This window comes from Vidua chalybeata, chromosome 9 (assembly GCF_026979565.1).
Source record: "Vidua chalybeata isolate OUT-0048 chromosome 9, bVidCha1 merged haplotype, whole genome shotgun sequence".
Taxonomy (NCBI): Eukaryota; Metazoa; Chordata; class Aves; order Passeriformes; family Viduidae; genus Vidua; species Vidua chalybeata.
This window is the reverse complement of record NC_071538.1, coordinates 10,365,313-10,389,234: the sequence shown is the minus strand read 5'-3', so window position 1 is coordinate 10,389,234 and position 23,922 is coordinate 10,365,313. Positions and strand designations below refer to the sequence as shown.

At 36.9% G+C, this 23,922-nt stretch overlaps 1 protein-coding gene across 5 annotated transcripts in view; it reads right to left on the bottom strand.

The window, feature by feature from the left end:
• Positions 1 to 23,922, bottom strand: part of TUT4 (terminal uridylyl transferase 4) — a 61,203-nt gene that overhangs the window by 10,345 nt on the left and 26,936 nt on the right. For 4 of the 5 annotated variants that reach the window (XM_053949875.1, XM_053949876.1, XM_053949877.1 and 1 more), the window contains exons 3-24: positions 22,657 to 22,820; positions 19,719 to 19,835; positions 17,493 to 17,670; positions 15,251 to 15,339; positions 14,359 to 14,410; positions 13,726 to 13,795; positions 12,678 to 12,804; positions 12,069 to 12,188; positions 11,467 to 11,688; positions 11,137 to 11,311; positions 9,049 to 9,791; positions 8,427 to 8,577; positions 7,766 to 7,852; positions 6,291 to 6,394; positions 5,871 to 5,928; positions 5,673 to 5,776; positions 5,196 to 5,285; positions 3,193 to 3,306; positions 1,992 to 2,069; positions 1,422 to 1,599; positions 1,006 to 1,053; positions 836 to 918 (exon numbers count right to left, since the gene is read on the bottom strand). In XM_053949875.1, the coding sequence (XP_053805850.1) occupies positions 836 to 918; positions 1,006 to 1,053; positions 1,422 to 1,599; positions 1,992 to 2,069; positions 3,193 to 3,306; positions 5,196 to 5,285; positions 5,673 to 5,776; positions 5,871 to 5,928; positions 6,291 to 6,394; positions 7,766 to 7,852; positions 8,427 to 8,577; positions 9,049 to 9,791; positions 11,137 to 11,311; positions 11,467 to 11,688; positions 12,069 to 12,188; positions 12,678 to 12,804; positions 13,726 to 13,795; positions 14,359 to 14,410; positions 15,251 to 15,339; positions 17,493 to 17,670; positions 19,719 to 19,835; positions 22,657 to 22,820 (3,152 nt within the window). The remainder of the gene's footprint in view (positions 1 to 835; positions 919 to 1,005; positions 1,054 to 1,421; positions 1,600 to 1,991; positions 2,070 to 3,192; positions 3,307 to 5,195; positions 5,286 to 5,672; positions 5,777 to 5,870; positions 5,929 to 6,290; positions 6,395 to 7,765; positions 7,853 to 8,426; positions 8,578 to 9,048; positions 9,792 to 11,136; positions 11,312 to 11,466; positions 11,689 to 12,068; positions 12,189 to 12,677; positions 12,805 to 13,725; positions 13,796 to 14,358; positions 14,411 to 15,250; positions 15,340 to 17,492; positions 17,671 to 19,718; positions 19,836 to 22,656; positions 22,821 to 23,922) is intronic. The other variant, XM_053949878.1, reaches the window with a different exon arrangement.

Below are 23,922 nucleotides of genomic sequence, written 5' to 3'. Positions count from 1 at the left end.
GCAACATAAATATTGTGAAAGTACTGAAACAGAGGTACAAACTCAGAAAAAAACCCACAGATAAAGCAAGCAAATGGAAAAGAGAAGATAGGGAAGGATGGAGGGAATTAAAAGCTTTCAAAATATTTTAAAGATCCTTTAGAAACTCAAGTTCTGTCAAAAGCCACTGGGAGAACAGTCCTTGAAACTGTTTTAGAAAATGCCTTTCTAAGTTGATCTTTCAAATATTAATTACAGTATTTTATTTGCTAATATTTAAAAAAATAGTTGCCTCTACACATCAATGACTGGACCCCCTAGCACAGAGCAGTACTTTCTCCAAAATGATATTGCATGAACACATTCCTAACCCTGACTCACTATGCCAATTTTCAAGGTCAACTTGTCAAAAAATCAATCATCATCCTTTTCCTTGTTTAAGCAGCAATCCTTACTATCTCCACCAAGTGGAAAAATAAATGGAATGGAACATCTCTTGGATCTGTTTTCTTTAACTACATGAAGAGCCAGTAAGGTTCCTAGAGACATTTCTGGGTTTTACAGTCAGATTTGCAATTTTCTGCAATACTTAACATCATCCAGTGGGAGGTTTTATAAAAAACAAAACACAAATTAAGCTTACTTTCCCCAAACCTGCCAGTAATACCCATTGTCCATCCAACTACTCCTCTGAATTTTATATTCCAGAAGTTAAATACTAAGCTATACATGTAATGCAGACAAAGTAGAATTACACATATTGTGCATACCAAATTGATAAATACATACAAGAGGTTTGCATCAATTCAGTGGACAAAGAAAATGAAAAAACATACTAAAAACCCTGAGAACTTACAGCTTCTCTTCCAACAGCTGGGTAGAATGGGGTACCAAATAATTTTCTCCCATTGATAAATGCCTTCATTATGAAATTGGTCACTAGTGGAGAAAGACAAAGTTATTGGAAAACAACAGAAAAGGCACAACTCAGTGAATATTCATCAGTAGCAGGCACTAATAGCTTACTTTTCCTAGAGACTCCAGCACCCAGATTATGATTCAAGTCAAAAGGATCTGCACAAAGAAGGGAGAAAAAAAAAATCAGAGTTGGAAAAAATTTGCTGCAACAGAATCTTTTATTTTAATGCAGAAAGAATTCCATTTTAAATGCATTTGCAGAGTAGATTATAGCAAAGCAATGCTGAGAGTTTTAAAACTGTTATGTTAGTCACCCATAATAACAGTAAGAAGAACAATTCACTGACATTTAGTAAAAGTTATGAGTCTCATCAATTTTGTGAGCTTTAGCATTAGCAAACAATGTTTCTTTTTAAAACACTGACTGTGGCTTCCTCACATAAAGATCCTGTGCAAGGAGAACAGCCTCTCAAGGAACAGAGTTTCTTACTCCTCATGAATGGAAACTCAGTTCAGCAGACTACCTTCAATGGCAATACATTTGGATGTCCACTGCTTCTCAAAGGTGGTTAACAGCTTCTTCTGCCGGATGCTGATCACGTATTCCTTGAAGTCAAATTCCTCAGTGTAGAACCGCAGCAGCCCCAGCCACAGCTCTCCAAGAGATTCAGTATTCTTCCCAAGAGAAGGCAGACGCTTCTTCTGCATGCAGGTGAAGACAATTTATTCAGCTATAGTTACTGCAGCACTGCTTCTCCTGAAACACCTCTCTAATTACATGTTTGTCTACTATGAATGATTTCTTATGGTTAAAGTAAGGTTAAGTCACTACAGTTAAGACTAAAACTGGATTATTTTTAAGAATAAAAAGTATTTTTCCTGATTTATGTTATTAAGAAATGACTTAAACCAAGCAAAAGCAGAAACTCATTTTAGCAAAACAAGACTCAGTTGGGAAGTTGCAGCACTGTGGATATAAAAGCTTAATTAATTAATAAAATTAATCTTTTACGTATAACACTGTTAAAAATTTATTATTTTTCCTGAAAAGCAAGGCTTAAATTTTAGTTACTCTTCTGGAATTAGAATATTACCAATTCTTCCATGTCATCAAAGAAAAACGCATTCCATCCATCCACCATTCTTTGTGGAATCTGTTTGCCATCAAATATCTGCCAGAACAAAAAGTGACAGTTACTGCTCTAATTCAAAGTCACTGTAAAATACTTGCAGTTCATTTGGTAAAAAAATAATATAAAATATAAATACTTTAATTTTAACAATTACTTCTTATACAGACAGAATTTTCCATTGGTAAAAAGTTTGAAAGACTTTTTGCATTGTTGCTGTACCTCACAAATTATGTGGATGTTTAATTTTTACTTGTTCTTTGCAACTAAGAAAACATGACTGAATTACCTTGTCAAGATTCCAACATCTCTCCTGCCCACAGATTCTCTAAGGAGACTTTATATGATTTCTATTACATTTTGACTTTAGCAGGGCCAAGAGGAAATTCCACTGTTATTTAAATGTGCTCTTGGGGTAGCAGTAAAATAAAAACCCCCAACCACTACTAAAGTATCAGATACTAAAGTATAAGCAAGAAAGTCTATGAGTCTCAACTGTAATGCTTAAGCCAATTTCCCTCTTGCACCAAGTAACCAAAAGAGGCAGAAAGGGATAATTTTCAGACGTGCTTGGGAGTTCCAGAGTGTATCCAGGAAGAGGCAGATAGCTGAATAATTATATTCTCCCCACCCATACAATGGGTTGCAGAACATTATTTTCTTAATAAAGTTTCCTGGCACATATGAAATATTTCTTTAAAGTTGCACCAAAGCATCAATTATCTTATTTTCCCCTCATCAAATAATAAAATAAACTTCTTCTCTTACAAATAAAGTATTGAGCAATAAATAATGCTTCTGACAATAACTGGTTGAAGAGCTGGACTCACATTTCAGGAGCATCTGGTGGAGTCTCATAATTACAATTCCCTTCTCTCCATACCACCTGCCAATTTTTTTCTATCTTGTTCAGCATATAAATATCATCATAAGATCAAAATCCCAAAGTAAATGTAATAGCAGAACTTAGGCACAACAGACTCCCATGTTTGATCTAATCTTCTTGGTCAGTTTTACCTACTAAAACCAAGAGGGAGTTAAGAACCTGCTGATTAGAAGGGCCCCATATTTCATTTATCCCCTCTGATCCTAAAATCCCAGACTTCTCATATTTGGCTTGAAGAAAAAGTGCATCTGTTTTCATAACCTCATTTTCTGAACCTACCTCCTGAAGAACTGGAATAACTGGTGGATTCCTCTGCTGTAGAAAGTACAAAACCATAAGAATATAGGCATACGAAGACAGACTACCACGGGATGCATCACCAATATCGCAGCGCTGAAAAAATACATTTTAAACAAAATGCTGAATTTACATTTTACTGTTCAAGACTAACAACTATGTCAGAGAGCAAACAGAAACCCCAGAAGTAACAGCAAATACATTCACCTCATAATTAAAAATTGTTTTATGAAGCCTGAAAAATAAATGCACCCAAGAGTCAACTGCCATCTGGCAAATCCATAGCATAATTTGTCTAACATAAAAACAGAAAAGCTTTTCAAAGCCAAAATACTTTAAAAAAAATTTATAATGTGCCAAACTGGAAAAAAACCCCAAATCTAAACTCCCAAAACATAAATCCCAGGTTTCAATTCCATAAAATTTAATTTTCCTTAACTCATGCTGCAAGAGTTGTTTCTATGAATCCTTATTACTTTGGTTCCCCCTCCCCTTTTAAAAAAATAATTCATTAACAGCAAGTATTTCCATGTTGTACTGGCAGTGCAGGCCATACGTGGCATTTTGCTAGCAAACATACACCTACCCAATTAAACCACGGTGCAGCCTGCACAACACAGTGCAAACCAAACATCCCTGACCAAGTCAGGGAGTTGGAACCAGATGAGCTCAAGGTCCCTTCCAACCCAAGCCTTTCTGTGACTCTGATTAGTGAATTACCTTACTATGCTTGAGTATCTCATTACAGTATAACCTTTCCACAGCACCTGCTTCTAAGCTATCCTGTGTTTCGAGCCTGTGTCATATCAAACAAGGCATTTTTAACCTCCTAGGGCTGGAAAAAACAGGGATTCGCAAATTACTTTCACATTAGCAGCAGCAGTGACAGCTGTTCCTGGGGTTTCTGCCAATGCAAACAGAGGAGGAAGCATTTTGCTTAAAAACAGAGTATTTGTATAGCTATGAAGTCACTTCCATACATTTGCATTCAGGAGTGTATATCCCACAATTTGTATATTTCATCTTTGCAGTAATATTTTTAGAACATGCACAATAGTATGCAATGCTACCAAAAAAAGAAAGATTCATTATTATCAATGCAAGGCATTTTTAATCTAGACACAGAAGAGACATGGCAATATTGTGCACTACTGTGACCATATCAAGAAAAAAAATCATTGCTAGTCTCAGTGACAGTATAATGAACGTGTCCATTCCATTCTGCACAAAGTTAATTATTCATCTTGATGTATTTTATTACATGAACATCTGGTAGCATGATTCACCATCTCTATAAGCCATATCTTATTTGCCCCAGTTCCACGAAGCTTTCTTTGGATATGCTGTATATAATACTGCAGCTTGAATAAAAAGAACCGCCACATTTCAATTATCAAAAGCTGTATAATAGAACATTTTGAAAGAATATCACAACAAAAGATCCAGGAGACCTGACATTTCTGAACTCTTAAAGTCAAGTGTACGTCCTAGGCACATTGAGACTCAGGCATTCATTCATCACCCCATTCCTACCTACTCCTGACTTTTATCCTAAGTCAAAAAAGGCAAGCGTGCCAGAAGAAAGCAGCAGTAATCTCTGGGCTGGTCCCAGATATGAAAACTTGGGAAGCCCATGCACATCCACATGCCTCTACATCTTACAGTTACCAATTTTTCCAGTTTTGCTTGGAGTTTGGGTGGGGTTTTTTTGTTTGTTATAATTGAAGATGGTTTGAAATTGAAGAAAAAAAGGAAAGTTTTCCTCTCATCAGCTTTCTCTTACACAAAAATCTTCCAACAGATAGCAGAAAGCATCAGGATTTGATTTTGACACACACAATCTGATGGAGCACAGTAAGCTTAAGAAACTGTACTTCCTACCAACAGCATTCTACTGTCTCCATTCCAGTTGGTACTGGCAAAAGGTCAGTGGCTGCAGCAGAAAACACTGTATTGCACAAATAAGTACCTTCTTTTTATATTACCTTTGCAAAGACTTTCATTGTGTAGCCCAGATATTGCACCCTAGGATCAATAGCTGCATAGGTAGCCAGCATCCTTGTGTTATGCTGTGCCTGGAAAAAGGGGAAAAGAATTAAACTGGTGTCAGGGTGAGCCAATTATGTAAGAAATTGTGCAATTTCACAGCGTTGGGTAAAAGCTGGAATGAGCTGTACTATTCATGATAGCACACAGGCCATGGTGGATGTAGTGGCTTTTCAGAAGTTTCCCCAAAACAAGACTTCCGTGCTGTACCCTGCTCTGCCATCAGGTCATACAGAGCTGCCCGGGTCAGGCTGAGCATGTAGGCCACTGAATTTAAATAATGTAGAAGAAAAACCCAAACACATTGAAACATTTTCAATCTGGTTTCAAAATTATTCCCTCTAATGGTTATTTGGGTAAGATAGAAAGAATGAAAAGCTTTCTTTGAACACAAAAGGACATAGGCAGATGCTCACCAGTGTATTGTACAAACTGATATCTCCTTCCAAGCCACTCCGCCTGTGTTCAAACTTTACTATAGGCACTTTGGCTGTTGTTATAGGCAAGATGTTCCTCAAACCTGGGGAAGCAACACTTTAGTACATAAAACATTTCCATTAACAACATTTATAGAAAATCTAACTGCAAAACAAATAATAATTTAAAGCACCTACCTGGATGCTTCTTAAGAACTTTTGCCAGACCTTCTATTATTTCTTTACAGTTTAATTTCTAGGAAAAACAAAGATCACAGCTTCAGATGTTAAAACGTGGATCCTATTCCAACAAGCACATTTACTATCACATATATTTCATAGATGAAAAGTCTATGTACAAAAAGGAGCAAGCATTAAGCCAGCATATGAATTTACATGAACTCATATGCTCTGTGTGGACATCTACAGTACACTGTGTGTCTATAAGGCATTAAAAGTAAAATAGGCTGGCTCTTGCTTCAGTTGTGCAGAGTGCAACAAGACAATCTGCAACTAGCGAATCCTACCTTTCCTGTACAGAAATCTTAACTGAATTTAAAAACCTTAAAAAATCCTTGAATTTAAAATAGCAGATTTTATCAATTTCAAAACTCTTACCTCTGCATTTTCATGACCTTCCAATGTCATGCAGATATCTAGATCACTGTCCCGAAATCCAAATCCATTCTTTGAGGAGCCAAACAAGCAAAGCCTAGCTTTGTCTGATCAAAAGAAAAGACAAGAAAAATGTAATTTCTTTTACAGCTGAATTGTAAGTGCTTAGTATTAAATATTGCTTAACTGCAATGTGCAGGTGCCCATAAAAATGAGCTTAAAGAGAGAGCTTACACTGTCACTTCAAAGACCTCAGCTTTGATAAAGGAGGAAGCACAACACTTCAGAAGTTATCTACAGAAAGTAAGGCAGGATAAAGACTTTTTAATGTATTTTTTTTATGACTGAAGTACATTACAGTTACTATAATCATTAAATGGCATCTCTAAATGTGGTGCAATGTTTTGTGGTATGCAACTGCATTTTCCTGCTTTTAATAAATCAAAATAATGTGCAAACCCAGTCACCAGTACAGCTTTACCCCGCAGATAAGACAGAGCTACTCCTAGGGTAGCCAAAGTAATATTTCTGGTTCCATTCAGAGTTTATCTAGGTTGCATATTTCTCCTATGACTAGGTAAATTTGGTCAATGAGTTTTTGTTATTATAACATACTCTTCAAGAACACACAAGCAGTGAGATTACAATACTTTATGGAACATTCTTTCCCAATTGCTTTGTTTACATTTTTGTTTGAAACACGATACTACTAAGTATTTTCATTCTTGGATGGCAAAATTTTGTTGTTAAAACAAATTCTTTCCTAACTGCAAAGAATACATTGATCTGTTCAACTGAAATTAATGCTAAGATCTAACACCTATTCACAGTTTTTTCCCTAAACTTTAATAGAAGTGGAAACCTTAAGACTTTCAAGGCTTTGTAACAGCTGCTGCCAATAAGCGGAGGCATAGCCAGTGAATGGAATTCCCAATTCCTTGATCACAGGTCAGCTACAGCAGAATGGCTTCCCATGGACTGGAATTCAGGAGACCTGGGTTTGGTACCTGGCTCCAGCACTGTTTTACACCTCCAATGAAAAAAATCACTTGGCATCTCTGTGCCTTGACTTCCATCACTGTAGTAAGACACTTTTGCTTGTTTTATGTAAGGGATGTGAAGATAAACTTGTTAGGATTTCTAAGATATTCAAGCACTGGTGACTAGGCAGCAAAATTCCTTGGCCCACAACCAAAGCTAACACTAGACCCAAGCAAACTTTCTTCTTGGCCTGACTGGAACAGTCCTGTGCTTGCATTATTACTCTGGCAGCTCTTCCTCCACTCCTGGGATGTTTACATGGAATAGCATGAAGAGATGTTCCATGTTGAAGTCTGCAAGACAGCTTTACAAATGGAAGCAAAAGAGATGCCTCTGCTTCAAGCAAGGAAAGTAAAATGAGACAAACCACATCTTTATGCTCTGGACAACATGACTGAAGAAAGCATTCTCAAGAATCACTACCTAAGGTTACATACCATTATACTCTTTTCGAATAAATCTCTCCAAACTTGCCAGTATTTGTTCTCTGTTTTGTTGCTCAGATAAAGGAGGGGATAATTCATCTAAGTAAAAACAAATTGAAACACAGTCAGACATGACATTCAGCACCTCAAGAATCTTTTTCAGCTAATTAAAAGATTGGATGGCTTGTTTGTTTTTTTTTTTTTTTGTTGTGTTTGCTTTGCTTAAATCTGTGATTTTTCTTTTTATATCATTAGAGTCTTCCAGATTTTATTCCAAGACATCCAATTTTTCAACCACAAAGTGGCCTGGTGGACACCTGGCATCCAGCCAACATTAACCCACCACATCACCCCCAAAAGATGCCATAGAATTTGATAAGCACAAAAAATTAGTTTTGCCCAGAGCCTGATTCCTGGGAACACCAGCAGCTTTTTACAAACCCAGTGAAAAATCCCATGTAACATCAGTTTCTCAAATCTGTTATAAGTTATCACAGCCATGGATTATCTGAAAATTAAAATATTGATCCATTTGTAGCCTAGGGCACCTGGAAGAGCTTCTTCCTACTGAATTGTGAATAATTGTAAATAAGTAATTTAACCCTAGAGTTTTTAATTCTTCCAGGTTACAGATCATAGTATAAAGTGGAGCACAAACACTTTTTGAACTTACCAAAACATCTTTTACACACTATATCAAGTATTTCCCGAAATCTGTCTGTCATTGGTGGTAGTGGTTTTAGATCAATTTTCTTGAAATCCTCTGGGCAATCATTTTTGGAATGTCCATCACGTTTGCAGATGCTGCATACTATAGTTGGTGGCTTTTTTGGGGAAAAAAAGGAAAATTCTATTTGTGCACTTAAGACAGCTCAGCACACCTAACATTTCCAAGCAACCAAGAACATTTAACATATGGACAATAACACAGCCTCTACAAAGAGCAGAACACCTCTCAACAAGCTGCATTTAGTTGTCACAGTGCCTAAAAGAACCTGGAAATTCTACAAGAAAGTAGGAGAGGAAAGGCAGATATAACCCACAAACAACCAGAAAGAAACCCAGAATTTTTGTGCATAAATCAAAAATCTTAAGATGAGGAAAACAGACCATTTAATGCAAATGTCACACCGGGTGCTGTTTCCAGTCCTGAATAACAGGTACTCTACAAAGGCCAGAGCTCCCATCCATAACCCAGACTAAAACAATCACTGTGGCAATCCTGCCATCCATCCACTCTCAGATTTAATGACTTCAAAGTAACGGCCCAGTGATACATGACCAGCACTGCTTACCTTTCCTGAAGTAAAAATAAACTTATCAAACACATAATGCATTTCTTCTGCTGAGAGTCTGCCTTCCTCTTTGAGATCCTGGGTTTCCAGCATTGCTTTGCAGCTGGCCGAGGTAGCTGGGGTGCCAGTGCACTTCATGTGTAGAGATGGCTCCAGTACCAAACTCTGCCTACTTTCAGCATCAGAAAACTCATTACTGGAATTTGTGTCATCAGGCTGATGTGCACTGCAGTTACAGTGGTGGCTGAGCTCACCCTCAGTTAGACACACTGAAATTTCTAAATCATCCCTTTCTTTAGGTGATTTTTCCTTTAATTCACAGCATTCGTTAGAAATAAGGGATAAAGCATCTTCTTTGTCTTCATCATAGCTAGAGTCCAATGCTGAAAGGAGCAAAGGGTCCATGTTCTGGGAAGTACATCTTTTGGCTTCAGCTTCTACCACTTTATTACATTCAATTTCATTCTCTGGTATGTTACATCCACTTCCTGTAACTTCTTTATCTACAACATCTTCCCCTTGTGGAAGGCAACAGTTTGCTACAGGCTCTTCAGGTCTTGCAGATTTCTTATTATTCATTTTCCCTTTTTCTTTTTTCTTGGTATCTGGCTTGGATTTAATCCCATCTTTACTTTGTGGACATGCAAAATATTTATATGCTGTCCTAAATCGCTCCAGGATGTACTCAAATACCATCTGGCTATTTAGACTTCGTGCAACATTCCTCTTTAGTGCAAAAGGATCTGGGAAGAAAAAGAACAATTTAATTAGCAATCTTTAACTTCCACATTTCACAAAGCAGTTGAAATCTCTAAATTATTACAGGGCAGTTAAGGAGATTCTTATAATCCAGAATTGATATACTTAGAGAATGAAAGACCCACAAGTTTTTTCAGAATTCTTCCATACAAAACATACCCACGTGCAGCCATGAACGGCTGACTATCATAAACAATTCTAAACAGTGTTACTCAAAAAGAAAGCCATGGGTATATTGCACCATTATATCATGGAAAATTTCTAAACTAGAAATTATAATAAATATACAAAGGCAAAACACAGACGCCAGCCAGAAACTTTTTTCCTCCACTGAAGAAGGATTTATTTCCCTTAAGAAATTCATTTGTCTAAGAGTAACATTAAGGATGTAAGGATTGTATGAACCAATCTCACCAGGATCCATTCTTAGTCCTTCCTAACGATTTCTAGATCAAACATGTTTTCCAAGCAAAAAGAGTTCCTGCATAGTTGCTATAAGTTTGCCTGGAAGATAGTACCAAACTGAGATTCTGTTACTTCATAACATCAGCTACAAACTTAACATTGGAAAAAAAAAAAAAAAAAGCAAAAAAGACAAGTAAAAGAACATAAAGCAAACAAGAACACAATTAGCCCAATAACAGCAGGTGTCAGAACCAGAATACAATCTGGTTTTTTGAAATTATTTCTCATTTCTTCCTCAATGATTTGTCCTGCCACCTTACATCCCACATGTTGAATAAACACTTCCTTACTTTTTCTCTACATTCTAGCTAAATGTGATTGAAGAAAAGAATTGGGAGAGGAAATTAAAAGTCACAGGAGTGATCTCAACATCCACTACTCAACCTGTGCCTCGAGAATACATTGCTTGTTTATCTGTTCTACTTTCCTTCTCACTCTTCTTGTACCTTATTGACTCATCCTTCAATGTACCTCTGTACCCCATTCTCTGTCTGTATGATTTTCCTTGTCCTCTCCATCGCCTCAAGTGTTACAGATAAGCCACTTCAGCAACATCTCTAGAAAGTGTTCAAAAGTCATTATTCATGCTTTTATGAAAATATCACCTTACATGGTTTCTTAGCCTTCCTCAAACACCCAATTTCTCTATTGTTAAGGTCAATTCAGAATGCCACACATTGTTCTATAACTCAATGACTTTCCCTGCTTTTTGGACAGAGAAAACTTGTTTAAAGAGACTAATTAGTTGACAAAATATATATTTAAAAGACTTATTGTCCAGATTCTTGTAACAGATTTGCAAGTTAAGTAGATAAAGATGCTAATGCAGGATGACTACAGAAGTGGGAAGGGTTAATAGCCTACCTTCAATGGCTATTCGCCTCTTAGGCCAGTTTTTATTCTCTCTGGTTAAGAGCTCTTGTACCCGTATGCTGATGACATATTCCTCCAAAGCAAACTCCAGTGTGTAAAACTTCAAAAGTTCCAACCACAGTTGCCCCAGTGAAACTTGGTGAGGGGTTTTGAATGCTAAGAGAGACTGAAAAACACAGACACAAGTGCTCAACTGCAATAAGAAATTAATATTCCCCTTTTTTTTGTCCTGATTTCATCCAACATCAATGTTTAAAAATAAAAAAAAAATAGGGATGAGAGATAGCAAATGGTTTTCAATTAAATAAACTCAGGACTTACAATCCCATGTTTCTCTTTTGCATTGCTTTGGTTGTCCACTTCTGAGCTTGTTGCCTTCTTGCCACCACCTTTTTGTTGTTCAACTTTAGCTTTGCTTTCTGCTCCAACAGAGTTTTTTGTTGCACCATTTGTGGGTGGTTTGTACTCCCACCTTACAAATTCTTCATCTTCCACCCCTTTCAGCTGGTGGTCATCTGGCCTCTTTGAATCAAAGCCTTCAATCTAACAACAATTAAAGTGGCTCTGAAACAAGACTGTATATAATACATACAACCAACAGTTTTCAGCAAATGTAACACTGACTACTGTGGTATTCAAACCCCTCAAGATTAACAGATGTCAGAGACAGAAATTCAGAGAAATAAAGAAGAAAATAATTGCCTTTTCTCCAAAACAGAGATGACAAATATACAGCCTGCTACAAGTGCCTTTTAAAAAAGCCTTCAGAATCATCAAGCATCATCTGTGTGAGCATGAAGTACCAATACACTTTATTTATCATTTTCTTCGGCAATCAAATTCTGCATTTTTGTGAGGTTGCAGAACACAGAAATAATGCCAACAATTTAATAATGAAGTTACTATATAACAAAATCACTTACCCAATTGCCCAAATAGGATGGTAAAATACGTGGTTTTCTTTGTTGAAGAAAAAATATCACCATTAAGGCAAAGGAATATGAGGGAATTCCACCTTCAGCCTGACAGTCAATGTGACAGAGCTGTAAGAGAAGAAATAATTATTTTTCTGATGTAATACCAGAATTTTAGTTTACAATCTATTACAAAAGGACAAATACTAAAGAAATGTGAGAAACATACTAGAGTGAAATACAAAATGCTACATCTCAGAAACTGCAGTGGTCATGCCATGTCACATACAGACAGAATACAAACTAGCAATTAAGGAATTAATTATGCATTATTAATTATTAATTAATAATGCACAAAACAGTGCATTAAGGAATACTATCTTATCATATATTATTCTTTTCAGTTTCACCACATTTTGTGATTGTGGGACATATTTATGCTGCCACCTAGAATTTCAGTCAACACTGAAATGTGCTATTGTACAGTGGCATCTCACACATGGAGGTGGGGTGAAACAGTGGCATGAAGTCCTTTCCACAAACACATTCATGGTACATTACACAGTACATTGTACACAGTGCATAAAAAGAAGTATTGAGGATAATTAAATAACTTACTCTAGCCCAGTAGCGGAAAGCCAAAACCAAGGGAATCAGGACAGGCTCCAGTTTACCAAGTGCAGCCAGCAGGTCAGTTGTAAGGCAAGCCACATCATTCCTAGCACTTACTTTGCACGTCAAACCACTGCAATCACAAATGCAGAACAGATAAAGGATTATCACTTTGTGATATAGATGATGCTTGGGGCAGGGGGAGGTGGGGCATCACACCCACTGTAATAAAAACATCCATCAGTGTCTCCCTACGTAAGAACCTGAATTTTTTAAACAAAAAGCTACAGAATATATTACATTTTCTCTACTATTAGCTTATTGACTGCATCTAGAACTTACAGAAGTTCATTACAGTGACAAATACAAAACAGCATTAAGAATTTGCTGTTAAGTTCTGCCCTTACTTTATTACGTTATCTTGCACAATTAAATTGCCAAGTATATTGTCTACATTCCAAACACTTAAACAAACTAATAAATTAATTAATAACCCAGACCGCTGCACATTAAGACTTACATTAAGGTAAACCACAAAACAGCTTCTCTAAAGACTTTCCTTTAGCTTCTCAGAACAATTATTTCTATTCTGTTACAAACACAGGAAAAGACAAGCCCACTCTCGTTACATTTACTTCCCCAGAGTTTCAGTCCATACCTCTGGCCAGTCAAGAGATCACATTTCATTTTGGAGGTTGCTACTTCTTAGGAATTTACTGAAATTGTCAGATGATGTGTCCTTTCTGGCAACGTGTATCTTATAAAATGTTTTTAAAGCCTTGGCTTAAAACTGCTGGCAAAAATTTTAAATAACTGAAAACCACTCCACTTTTCCCCCGGTTAACTAAAAGGCAATGTAAGATTCCTACACCCAGTGAGTTCTGTGTAGCACAAAAACAAAAGTAGTTTTCTTTCTAGATTACATTTCTGTAATTCCCTTTTAATACAAATGTTAGCTGAATGTTACAGTAATACTACTTGTCAGGAGTGCAGGCAAGCATCTACTATGAACAAGCACAGTAGCTCATTAAAAACTTTTTTCAGTCACACATACCTTTTAACATCTTTGCAAAAGACAACAGGAACTTTGGCATGGAAATCCGACTCCACATCTGAGTAGACAGCTAAGCAATGAAGGAGAAAAAACACACTTTGTTTCAAAGTTTCTTAGAGTTTTCCCAATTCTGTCTTTAAAATTATTATATTTATACCATGGTTTTTCAGAACAACTCAAGTGCTGCGTAGCTAAGCAATACCAATATTTTCTGGTTACTTTTAATGCTCACCACCAGTATCAGACAGCCAGGCTGTGCTCCTGACAGAACCATGAGGCTTCAAGTTTTAGAAGTCTTGGAATAGCTTTCAGTCATGTACATATGCAAGTGGAAAGCAGCTTTTGAGTTTACCTCTTATAATTCATCCTACAAGAGGTTAAAACATTTTGCTCTGGCATCTGACACTACTGCCCCAAATTCTGGCAACCTGAAGTGGAGCATTCTCTTATCGTAGCTTCTCATCTCTCATTCACACAAGCACTGGTGTTCATAAAAATCACATTCATAAAAACAGCCCAGATACTTTGGTTGAAAACCCATCAAGTTTTCTAAGTTTACAGAAAATTTAAGTATAAAAATAATTAAGCAGCAGATGGAATGTTAAATAGAAATGAGATGCAACTAAAACTCACCACTGTTCTTCAAGATCTCAAGCACCTGAATCAGAACATCTGGTTGACTCATCTACAATGACAAAATTAGAGCAGGTTGACTTATTTAGACTAATATTTTATTTTACATTTTATTTCAAACTACTTTGGTTGCACAACTAGTAACTGTGTCCTTCAAAAAAGTGAAATCATTTGTCAGTATTAATAAGTTAACTGTACCTGTCTACACCATGAAAACAGGTGCCAATAAACGGCACAGCCAGCTTTCCCTTAGCCTACACTAAAGGCTAAGTGAACACTTCTGTTCTAGTTCTGCATTAACAGATAAATAAAAGCACTTGCCATATAGTCAACAATTTCATTGTCAATGAATACTACTAGAAATGGACAGCAATAAAGAATCTTATGTCAGGACTTTCCCAGCAGTTTTTAAATGTTATCATTTTGAAACACGTGCAAGTGCAGCAGTTGAGTGTCTATCAAGAATGTGCTGCTAACTTCAGTAAACATGAAACAACAATTTCATTATCTAAAGAATGTCACTTTTATCCCAAATTTTAAAAGTGGAGGGAGGAATCCTACAAGAGCTTACGGTCTGAATCTTGAGCTCATGGAAGCACTTAGCCAAGCCAAGTATTTTCATACTGCTTCAGTGCTTACTCAAAAAAAAAAAAATTAGAAAAAGCCTAACATAAACTTTTCCAAACAAAAAAAAAGTCAAGAATTAAAGTTATCTAAAGAACAATGAAAACTTCCTCCACAACACAGCTGACATCAAATCTAAGATTAGATGCTTTGTGCTATTCTAACACTATGTGCCCCAAAAGAAGATGAAGGCAATGGAATAGAAATAAATGTGGATGGGCTTGATTTAAAAACCAGTCTTAGTTAATACAAGATAATATCTACACACCTTAGGGGGGAATTTGATATCAATGTTAACATCGCTGGTCTTAAAAGCAAATCTAGTTAAACAGGAGCCATACATCCTCAGGGAACAGTCTGGAGAGAGAGAAACATAATTATTTAACAGTTAGTAAATAAATTTTTCTTTAGTGGATGATGCATATCTTGCTTTAGATACTGCACCTCACAAGTGGCACTCCCAGATTAATGAACAATGAACCCCTTTCTCACTCTTGTGAGGGGTAGGCATTTCCATAACATAGCATCACAGGAAAACAAATAATTCAAATACTGTAACCACCAAATGTCCAAGTTGTTTTAAAGATTTTTTGCAATAGTTCTGTTTGTTTTTAATATAAAATTAAATATGAAGTAACAATAACTGTCACCATCTCAGTGTAGGATTTTATATAACAGCTTTTGTTAACTACAGCTTGATTTCACTGCAGCTCTTAGCCAATTATAAAATTCTTTGATGCCTCACAGACTTCTGTATGAGGCACCAATCTGTTGATGCCATCAGCAAATTCCAACACACAGTTCCTTGCAAAATACATATCTAAAGCATAACTTCAATATAATCCAAGGCACAGAGTACAGTGTCCAGTCAGTGTTTTAGTTAATGCAGTTACCTGCAAAGATGCAAAACAGATCTAAACTAACTAGGAAGTACCTACTCAGCAATAATATGAGAAATGCTATCCCATACGGCATTTTGTTTATGCTAGTCCATAAACAATAATTTATCACAATTCACAATGAAATTTTTGCAGATGAAAACTTTCCTGCAATAGAAATTAGGGTCTCCCATACTTAAACCAGCTGAAAAAAGAGAGCGTTCTCAATCCTTCCCAAATCCAACACCTGCTCAAGCAGGGTCACCTAGAGCAGGTTGCCCAGACTGTGTCCAGTTGAGTTTTGAAAATCTGCATGGACAGAGAGACCACAACCTCTCCAGGCAACCTGTGCCAGTGTCCAACCACCCTCACAGCAAAGAGGGTTCTTCTTGTGTATGTATCTTCCTTTATGTGTGTTCTGACCAAACTCATTCAATCAGAAACATCAGCCAAACTAGTCTTAAAAGAGAAAATAGATCTTACACAAAAATACTTCAAGCCTTTTTTCACTGCTGAGAAACCAGTCTGCTCAGAATCAAAGTCTGTATGGTTAATAATAATAATATGCAATTTCTTCCAATGGCTTATCATAGTAGTAAGAATTTTTGCATAGTTCTAATGTGAGCTCAAGAGAAAATCATGCCAGAAGATCAGATGTTTTCTACACAGTGCATGAATTAAATTTTTCTGAATTTACAGCTTAGGAAAACACATTCATTAAAACATAGCAGTCTTTGAAAAAGAGAATAATAAACTGTCATTTACTATTACAGACTCCTGTTCCACTACTCCTACACCTCCACAAAAGCTCATCAGCCCAAACAAGTCAGCCAAAGTAACAATACTTTTCCTGAGCATTTATGTAGAAAATGTTATGTGAAAAAGCTTTGTCCTATGCTTCCTACTATCAGTGGAAAACTCCCTGGAGTGCCAGAACAGAAGTTTGCACTAGGAGCCACTTACTATAGAGCAAACAGATTAGCAAATCTCCACCCTACAAACCCCTATTCTATTCAGCACCTCATGCTTAAGCAGGTACTTCACAAAGCATCTAAAACTAAAGCTGATCATCCTGCACATACCAAAATCTTTCTTACAGCTGTATTATTATAGAGCAAAGGGGAAAAAAGTATTTCTAAAACAAATGGACCATACAGAACAACACCCGATTCCAACATAGATGAAATTAAAAATTCAAAACCTTTTTTGCCAATGAGATTAATATTTTCTTCTGTTCAGATGCACTGAACACCAAACCACTGTTAGCACAAAGTCAACATGACTGCAGCTCCAAAAATCTGATTTCAAACTCCCAGTGCATTAACTATAGGAGCTGATGGGAAATCAATGCAAAGAAGCAAATGTCAAACATTATCCTTCTTGTCATCTTATCCCACCACTTTAAAGAGGATCAATAAACACATCAAAAAGAAGGACAAATAAACACAATCGTATTTTCCTCTTTTTGTATATTTATTAATTCTTTTAAAAAGCCTCTATATATTAATATTGTACACTATCAAGATAATTTAACCCCATATGCACTCATTCACCATTAATGAAGCTATCAAAAATATATATAAAAATAATGAAAATTTTTCACCTAAAGCAAATGGAGAATATTATGAATACCTGGTAAGGGCTGTTGAATAATTTTCTCCATCTCGTTTACGATCTCTTGCCGAATTCTGAAGTCCTCATCTGAGATGCCTTGTTCATTCGCTGCCTCGATGAGAGTGAAACTCAGAGCAGCCAACTGTGCAGACGAGGGTGGCGGAAGCGCCCGCAGCTCGTTTTCTTCTTGCTTTTCCTGAATAATTGGTGGATGATGTCATTAAAAATTGGTATTTTAAGAGGAAAAGGCTATCTCTTATTGCTATATTGGAACACGCTGTTTGCTCTTTGTGTCCTGACCAAGCACTTCCAAAGGGAGGAACTCTGCCTGGCCTAACTGGCAAATACAATAGTGTGGTCCCAGGAATGAGAGCAGATGGTCAGTGTTTAAAACAGAAAATGTCATTTCACAGCTGGCAACTGGAGAGGGAATCTTCTCTATTCCATTCCTGAACCACATTTTCTGACAGTTCTGAAGCAGAATTCATCCAAGAAAATAAAAAGCTGTAATTGTTCCTACATCATAAAAGTAACTGAGCTGGGAAAGCCACATGGATCTTTTCAGAGTGGATTGTACTTGAAGGAAAGTTATCAGAGGCAGAAAAAGTATTCCTAGCTCCAAGGAAATTTTATAAGTTGAGTCCCATTACTGCTTAAACAGCTGGTTCCAGAAAGTACTGGGTTTAGTGCACCCAATCCAACAGAAAGAATGTGTCAGATGCATCAAGTCATTTGAGACTCAGTACAACAACCCCTTGTTTCATGAATTCATCAACTATATTAAAGATATGACTGAAATAAATAATAACTATAAAATAAATATGCACTAAGAAAACACATTACAGTATGAAAATGTTTCTTTAGTTCTAGGCTGCATCTCTCAACTCTTTGTTCTTATCTGAACAAATGAAGTGTAAGAAAGAATATGAGCATTTTTAAAATAGTATGGGTTTTTTTTATGTCACCACGTTAGGATTTTTCTTGAGTTGGGAAACCACAGCTGCTGCTGAGCTTATTTGATTGTCATGTATCTCACAGAGCTGTGAACAGGAGCATTTTATGCAGTAACATTTAAGACAGTTACATAGGTATCACGACGATGCTGCACATAAAGCTATCTGGGTTAAGTGTTAAAAAGTGAAACTGCTCCTTGTCCTCCAGAATTCCATTCAGTGCTAAAGAAATCTCATTGCTCAATTCTCATCTTCATGCCCAGATGAAAAGCATGGTAAGGAAGCATTTATAGATCAATCATAGGGCTGGCTCATTTTTTTAAGCATGATGCAATTTAGGAGACAGTGAGAGAACCAGAATCCTTTACAAATAATCACTGACCATAATGTAAAAATGTTACTTTCTGAGATTTAATGGATTTATGGCATTTGAAGTCTTCCAGGTGATGACTTGCACACATTTTAGAATTGGAACATTAATGAAAAACAGAAGTATGGCAAGAAATCCATGGAAACATGCGAAAGTAATTTGACTGAATTTCGGGGAATGGTTATAGAAAGAGTAATTTTAACCATCTAAATCACAAAATCCAACATACTGGGTAATCTGTAGCTCTTCATCAGCATTTCCAAAAATGGGCTGGCAAGAAAATCTGTGCACCTTTTATTGGATTTCTTACATGTAACAGTTCTTTAGAGCAAACCACAGCACCATGGTATCTAATAAGGAAACTGGCTTTCTCTTTGTAAGCCTTAGAACTGTTTTTCATATTAAGCACATTAGTAAACCCAGGGTGATGACGAATGAACTGAATCCTTCTGTCCTGTAACTCTTCTAAACTTCACAAATCAGCCAAACTAAAAAAAAACCATAAAAACAACATCCTCAACCCCACCTCCAGCCCCTGGAGGTCTTGCTATCAATGGTATTATTTTCAGAGAATAGAAAAACTGAATATATTTTTGTGTAATATATATTTCTCACCTAAGTTACCTTGTATTCTGTTACTAAAAGTATGATGAACTGCTCACTACTCAGAGATACTAATTCAGAAGCAGTGACCAAAACTGTCCTTTCCTCTCTGCCTGGACAAATCATCGAGCCCTTCCTCTTAAACAGAAAACAGATAGTTGTGGATCTCTGCTCAGCACACACACTTTCACCTAAATGAACATGATAAAAAAAAAAAAAAAACAAAAACAAACCACGCAACAAAAAAATTTTGATTTCAAAAATAAAATTAAAAAAAGTATAAAAAAGAAAAAAATAGCCATAATTTTGCTAACTTACCATTATATTTTTCTTATGACGCTTTTCCTTAATATGCTTGTGGGCTCCCTGGATATTTTCAATGTGGACTAAGCAGAGCTTGCATAGATACTGACAGTTGGTGTATTCTGGGGAACGCTGAGGAAAAATTGCCACAGATTAAAACAAATATTTCTACCAGTAGTGTCTGAAAAACTGAATTCTTTGATTAATAAACTCTATTTAACTATTATGTAACACTTTTAATGTAAAGGTGCTTTGCAAACATTAAGCAATCTTCAAGAAACAAGCAGAAATGGATTTTTACCTGTATGAAAAGTGGGGAGAGCGAGGGAATGAACTGAGATGACTTGAATATTACATTTCTCAGTAAATTTAGTGAGGTAAGATGAAGGCTGAAGAGTTTATACTTCTTAAGGCTGACCTAAAGACCAGTAAGCCATTCCCCTGTCAGGTGAAGCTTTTAATTACTGGCTAAATCTCAGCATGTCCCCACCTTTCTCTAATGAGGAAACAGCAGCAGCTCAGCCAGGTCCTGCAGCGGCTCTGCCCTGCTAGAAAGGGCGTGGCCGGGTAGCCTGGGGGAACACAGCCACCTCCCAATCACTGTGCTCGGCCGAGGTGGGATCCTCGGGCAAGGGCTGATGCTATTCCATTCTGATGGATGCTCTGGAATGCTCAGAATTGGAGACACTTGCAGAATAAGCACCTTTTTGTACACATAGGCTGGCAGAGATGGAGTACCCAAATGGAGAGTGGCCACTGGGAGATCCCCAAGTGTGCAAGCAGCCAAACATCCAGAGATGATGGGGAAGAAGGGAACCTGTTTTCCCAGGGTCCACGAGAGGACACCAAGAAACCATTAAGACCTGCTGGACTCAAAGGCAGAAAGGACTCTGCAAAGAGAAGGGGCTGTTCCCAAATACCCCACTTTATCTGTCTCATCCTGCAATTGTATCTTCTTGCTCTAAACAGATCACAGCTACAGAGATGGGAAACCTTTTGAAAAGTTCACTGCAGAGACAAAAGGGTTAAAAACCACTTTCATTTTTCTCCAGATCTGTTAGACTTTTCCAATAACTGGGAGAGAAAAAAACTACTTTAACATTTTTGTCCAAAATTTAATACATCTATATTTACTAAACCCAAAAAGTATACTGAAAACACCAGATGTTTAAAAAGTGACACAACAATGAATGAACACCATTTTAAGACACTGAGGTGGACCACAGATCAGTTAAACAAATTTGACTTACCATATGGAGACCTAAACCACGGTTAAATTTGGGCAAGTTTTTCCACTTACCGCTTACTGAGTTTGACCTTTTGCTTTCGGAAAAAAAAAAACAGTCTGATACTCTGTAACTACAGAGTAAATATCAATTTAAAATATTGCTTTAATTACCAATTCTCTTTAACCCTATTTCCTCTAAGACAGGTACCTAGTAAGATGAAATTAAACATCCATTTGGAAAACAACCTACAGACAGTTACACCTGGCAACACGGGAAGATTCAAGTATTTGATGCCTGATGACTGAAGTAGATAAAAAATATTTTACCATACTTTTATAATAAAGTGAGTGTCAGCAGTAAAAGTATTTTTGAAAAATGTTGTGTTTCTTGACAACATTGGTCCGCAGTATTATGCTAATAGATGTTGCCAGAAAGGCTGACATGTAATAACTTTTATTTTGCCTTTATTGTGAAGACTTTTAAAATCATCAAATTATGCTTAACTCCAATGAAAAGGGCAAAAACTCAAAATAACAAGACAGAAAAGATACAGACCACTACTTGTGTAAGATAGATGCACCCAAATAAGCCAGGTCTCATGAAATTTGTCCTTGGATACTCAAGGAGCTAATCTATAAAAGAGCCAGCTGTATTTGAAAGAAGTCACAGAGAATAGGAAGGTTCTAGATCATCAGGAAAGAGAAACTTAAGAATATCTTTAAAGGGCTAAATAAGATGAGCCAAGGAATTAGACACCAGTCAGAATTAGCATTCAGAAAAATACTGTAATAAATTTTTAATAAGCACATAGGGAAAAAACAGGTCAGAGGTGACAACCTGATCTGCTACAAACAATTGCACTAACCCAATCTTAGGGCTGCTTTTTTTAAAGATCAGTCATAGCTCTTGAAGAAGCAGCAGATGTTGTATTTGAATTTTACAGTCTTTGTCACTTGTCATAGTATCAGTCTCAAAAGGAGACCATAAATAGTATCTAAATAAAGAACAGTAAGGTGGGAGCAAAACTGCTGAGAGAACTGTCCTCAGAGCACTTGTACCTAGAAGCATGTGCCAAGTATTCTTCAGCAGGGGTCCTTGTGGGAGCAGAAATATCCACACTTTTGTTGAACAGGTAGGAAACACAACAGAATGCTGACTATAAATGTAAAAGATATTGACTTGGAAGAGGATACAGAAAAGGTAAAATGACAAAAATTCAGAGATCACAAAAAGTTAGAGAAATGCAATAAATAACCTCCAACTAAATAATATCACAGCAAAGTATTACTCCTTAGGTATTATCAACTGCAAAACATACAGAGCTGGGAACACCTCATGGACCAATTCTTAAGGAAAGGCCATGGGAATCATTGCTGCTCCAATATTAAGCCAACACCTTACTGCTACTAAAAAGCAGAGATCCTAAACGAATTTAAATACTGGAACAGTAAACCTTCAGATCTAGAAAATTTAAAAAATATTGTTCTGCAAAGGCTACATGTGCCACAAAAGGAACACTAAGTTTCCAACCCATATCATCTGCCATGAGGAACAACTAGTCAACTACTGGAGACAATATCTTAGATCAGAAAGTGACTTGTTATTAAGAAGAAAGAAACAGAGGCAGCAGGCTGTAGTAGAAATACCACCCAACCAGAAATATGGTGATGATAATGAAAGAGGACACACATTTTCTTTTTTATCTGATAAATAACCCAACCTACTTTTTCAAGTCGGGAGATATAATCTCTTTCCAGACGTTCTTCAGCTTGTTTCAATCCTAGTTGCTGTTCAACTGTCAGATTAGATTCATCAATAACACCAGTGTTTTCTAAATAATCCGCTTCCAATGCATGTTCTTTTGTTGATTCAGAATTCTTTATTTTACCTAAAGCAAGAAACAGTTACTTTCTTCAGAGTAATTCAAGGAGAGGAAAAGTGAAAATTAGAGTACAGAGCACTAAGAACCAGACAGAAATTAGAGCTACATTCCAGTTTTTTATGCAAACACTGGCCAAGATCACCTTAAACATTCAAATCGTTCCAGTATGTTAACCAGTCTTTTAAAAGGACTTCAGAGACTAATCTGCTACTAAGAGTCCTGTCAAAAACACAAAATAAAAAGGCAGATTAATTCTGTGTTTCAAATTCACAGTCTCTTAAATTGTTCAAAGCAAGAAAGGGTTTTGCCATCCAGAACAGAGTAAACAAGATCCCGATGCCCTACTGTAAAAGAAACAACAAATATTAGGCATAAAATTATTGTACACAACACATTTTGTTAAGGAAGTAAGTCAGAGAACTGCCTCAAAGACGTTCACCCAAATGACCCTAGAGAGTCAGTCAGCAGGCAATGCCAGCCCTCAGCCTGGAAGCTGCTGGAGTCACACCTGAACACTCCGTGACACCTCTCGCCCACAGGCAGCAGCCACTGAGCTCTGCAACGCTGCTGCTCCCAAACTCAGCCCAGTGCCACAGGGCCAGTTCCTCCACATGCCTATGCATTGGTCACAGGCCACTCATCTCTGCAAACATCTACAGCAAATTATTCCAGTCGCTTTACCATAAGCAAAAGTGAGGGTTATTTGTGCTTTGTCTTTTCTTTTCCTTTTGCTTTCCTTTCAAACGAGATCAGCGCCCCCAGACTAGCAAGGAATCAAAGCTGAGTAAGTTTTCAAGTCCTGGTTTCTCAGTGACAGATGGTCCCCACAGTACAGAATGGTGGTCTACAAAGAACTGACTGATCACAGGATGCTGCCACTTGAACTTGTTTTTCCTGTTAAACACTATTAAGACAGCTAAAAAAGCCACACACTTTGTTATTTTCCTTGTATTTCCATACAAGCAACTGCTGTAGCTGTGGGAAATACTTCAAACAGAAGGTTTATACTGGCTGGCATCTTAAAACAGCATTTTCATTAAAAACAAAAAGCATTCTAAAGAAGCGTGACAAATCCTGAGCTATGGAATTAACCTGGTGAGACAAAGCT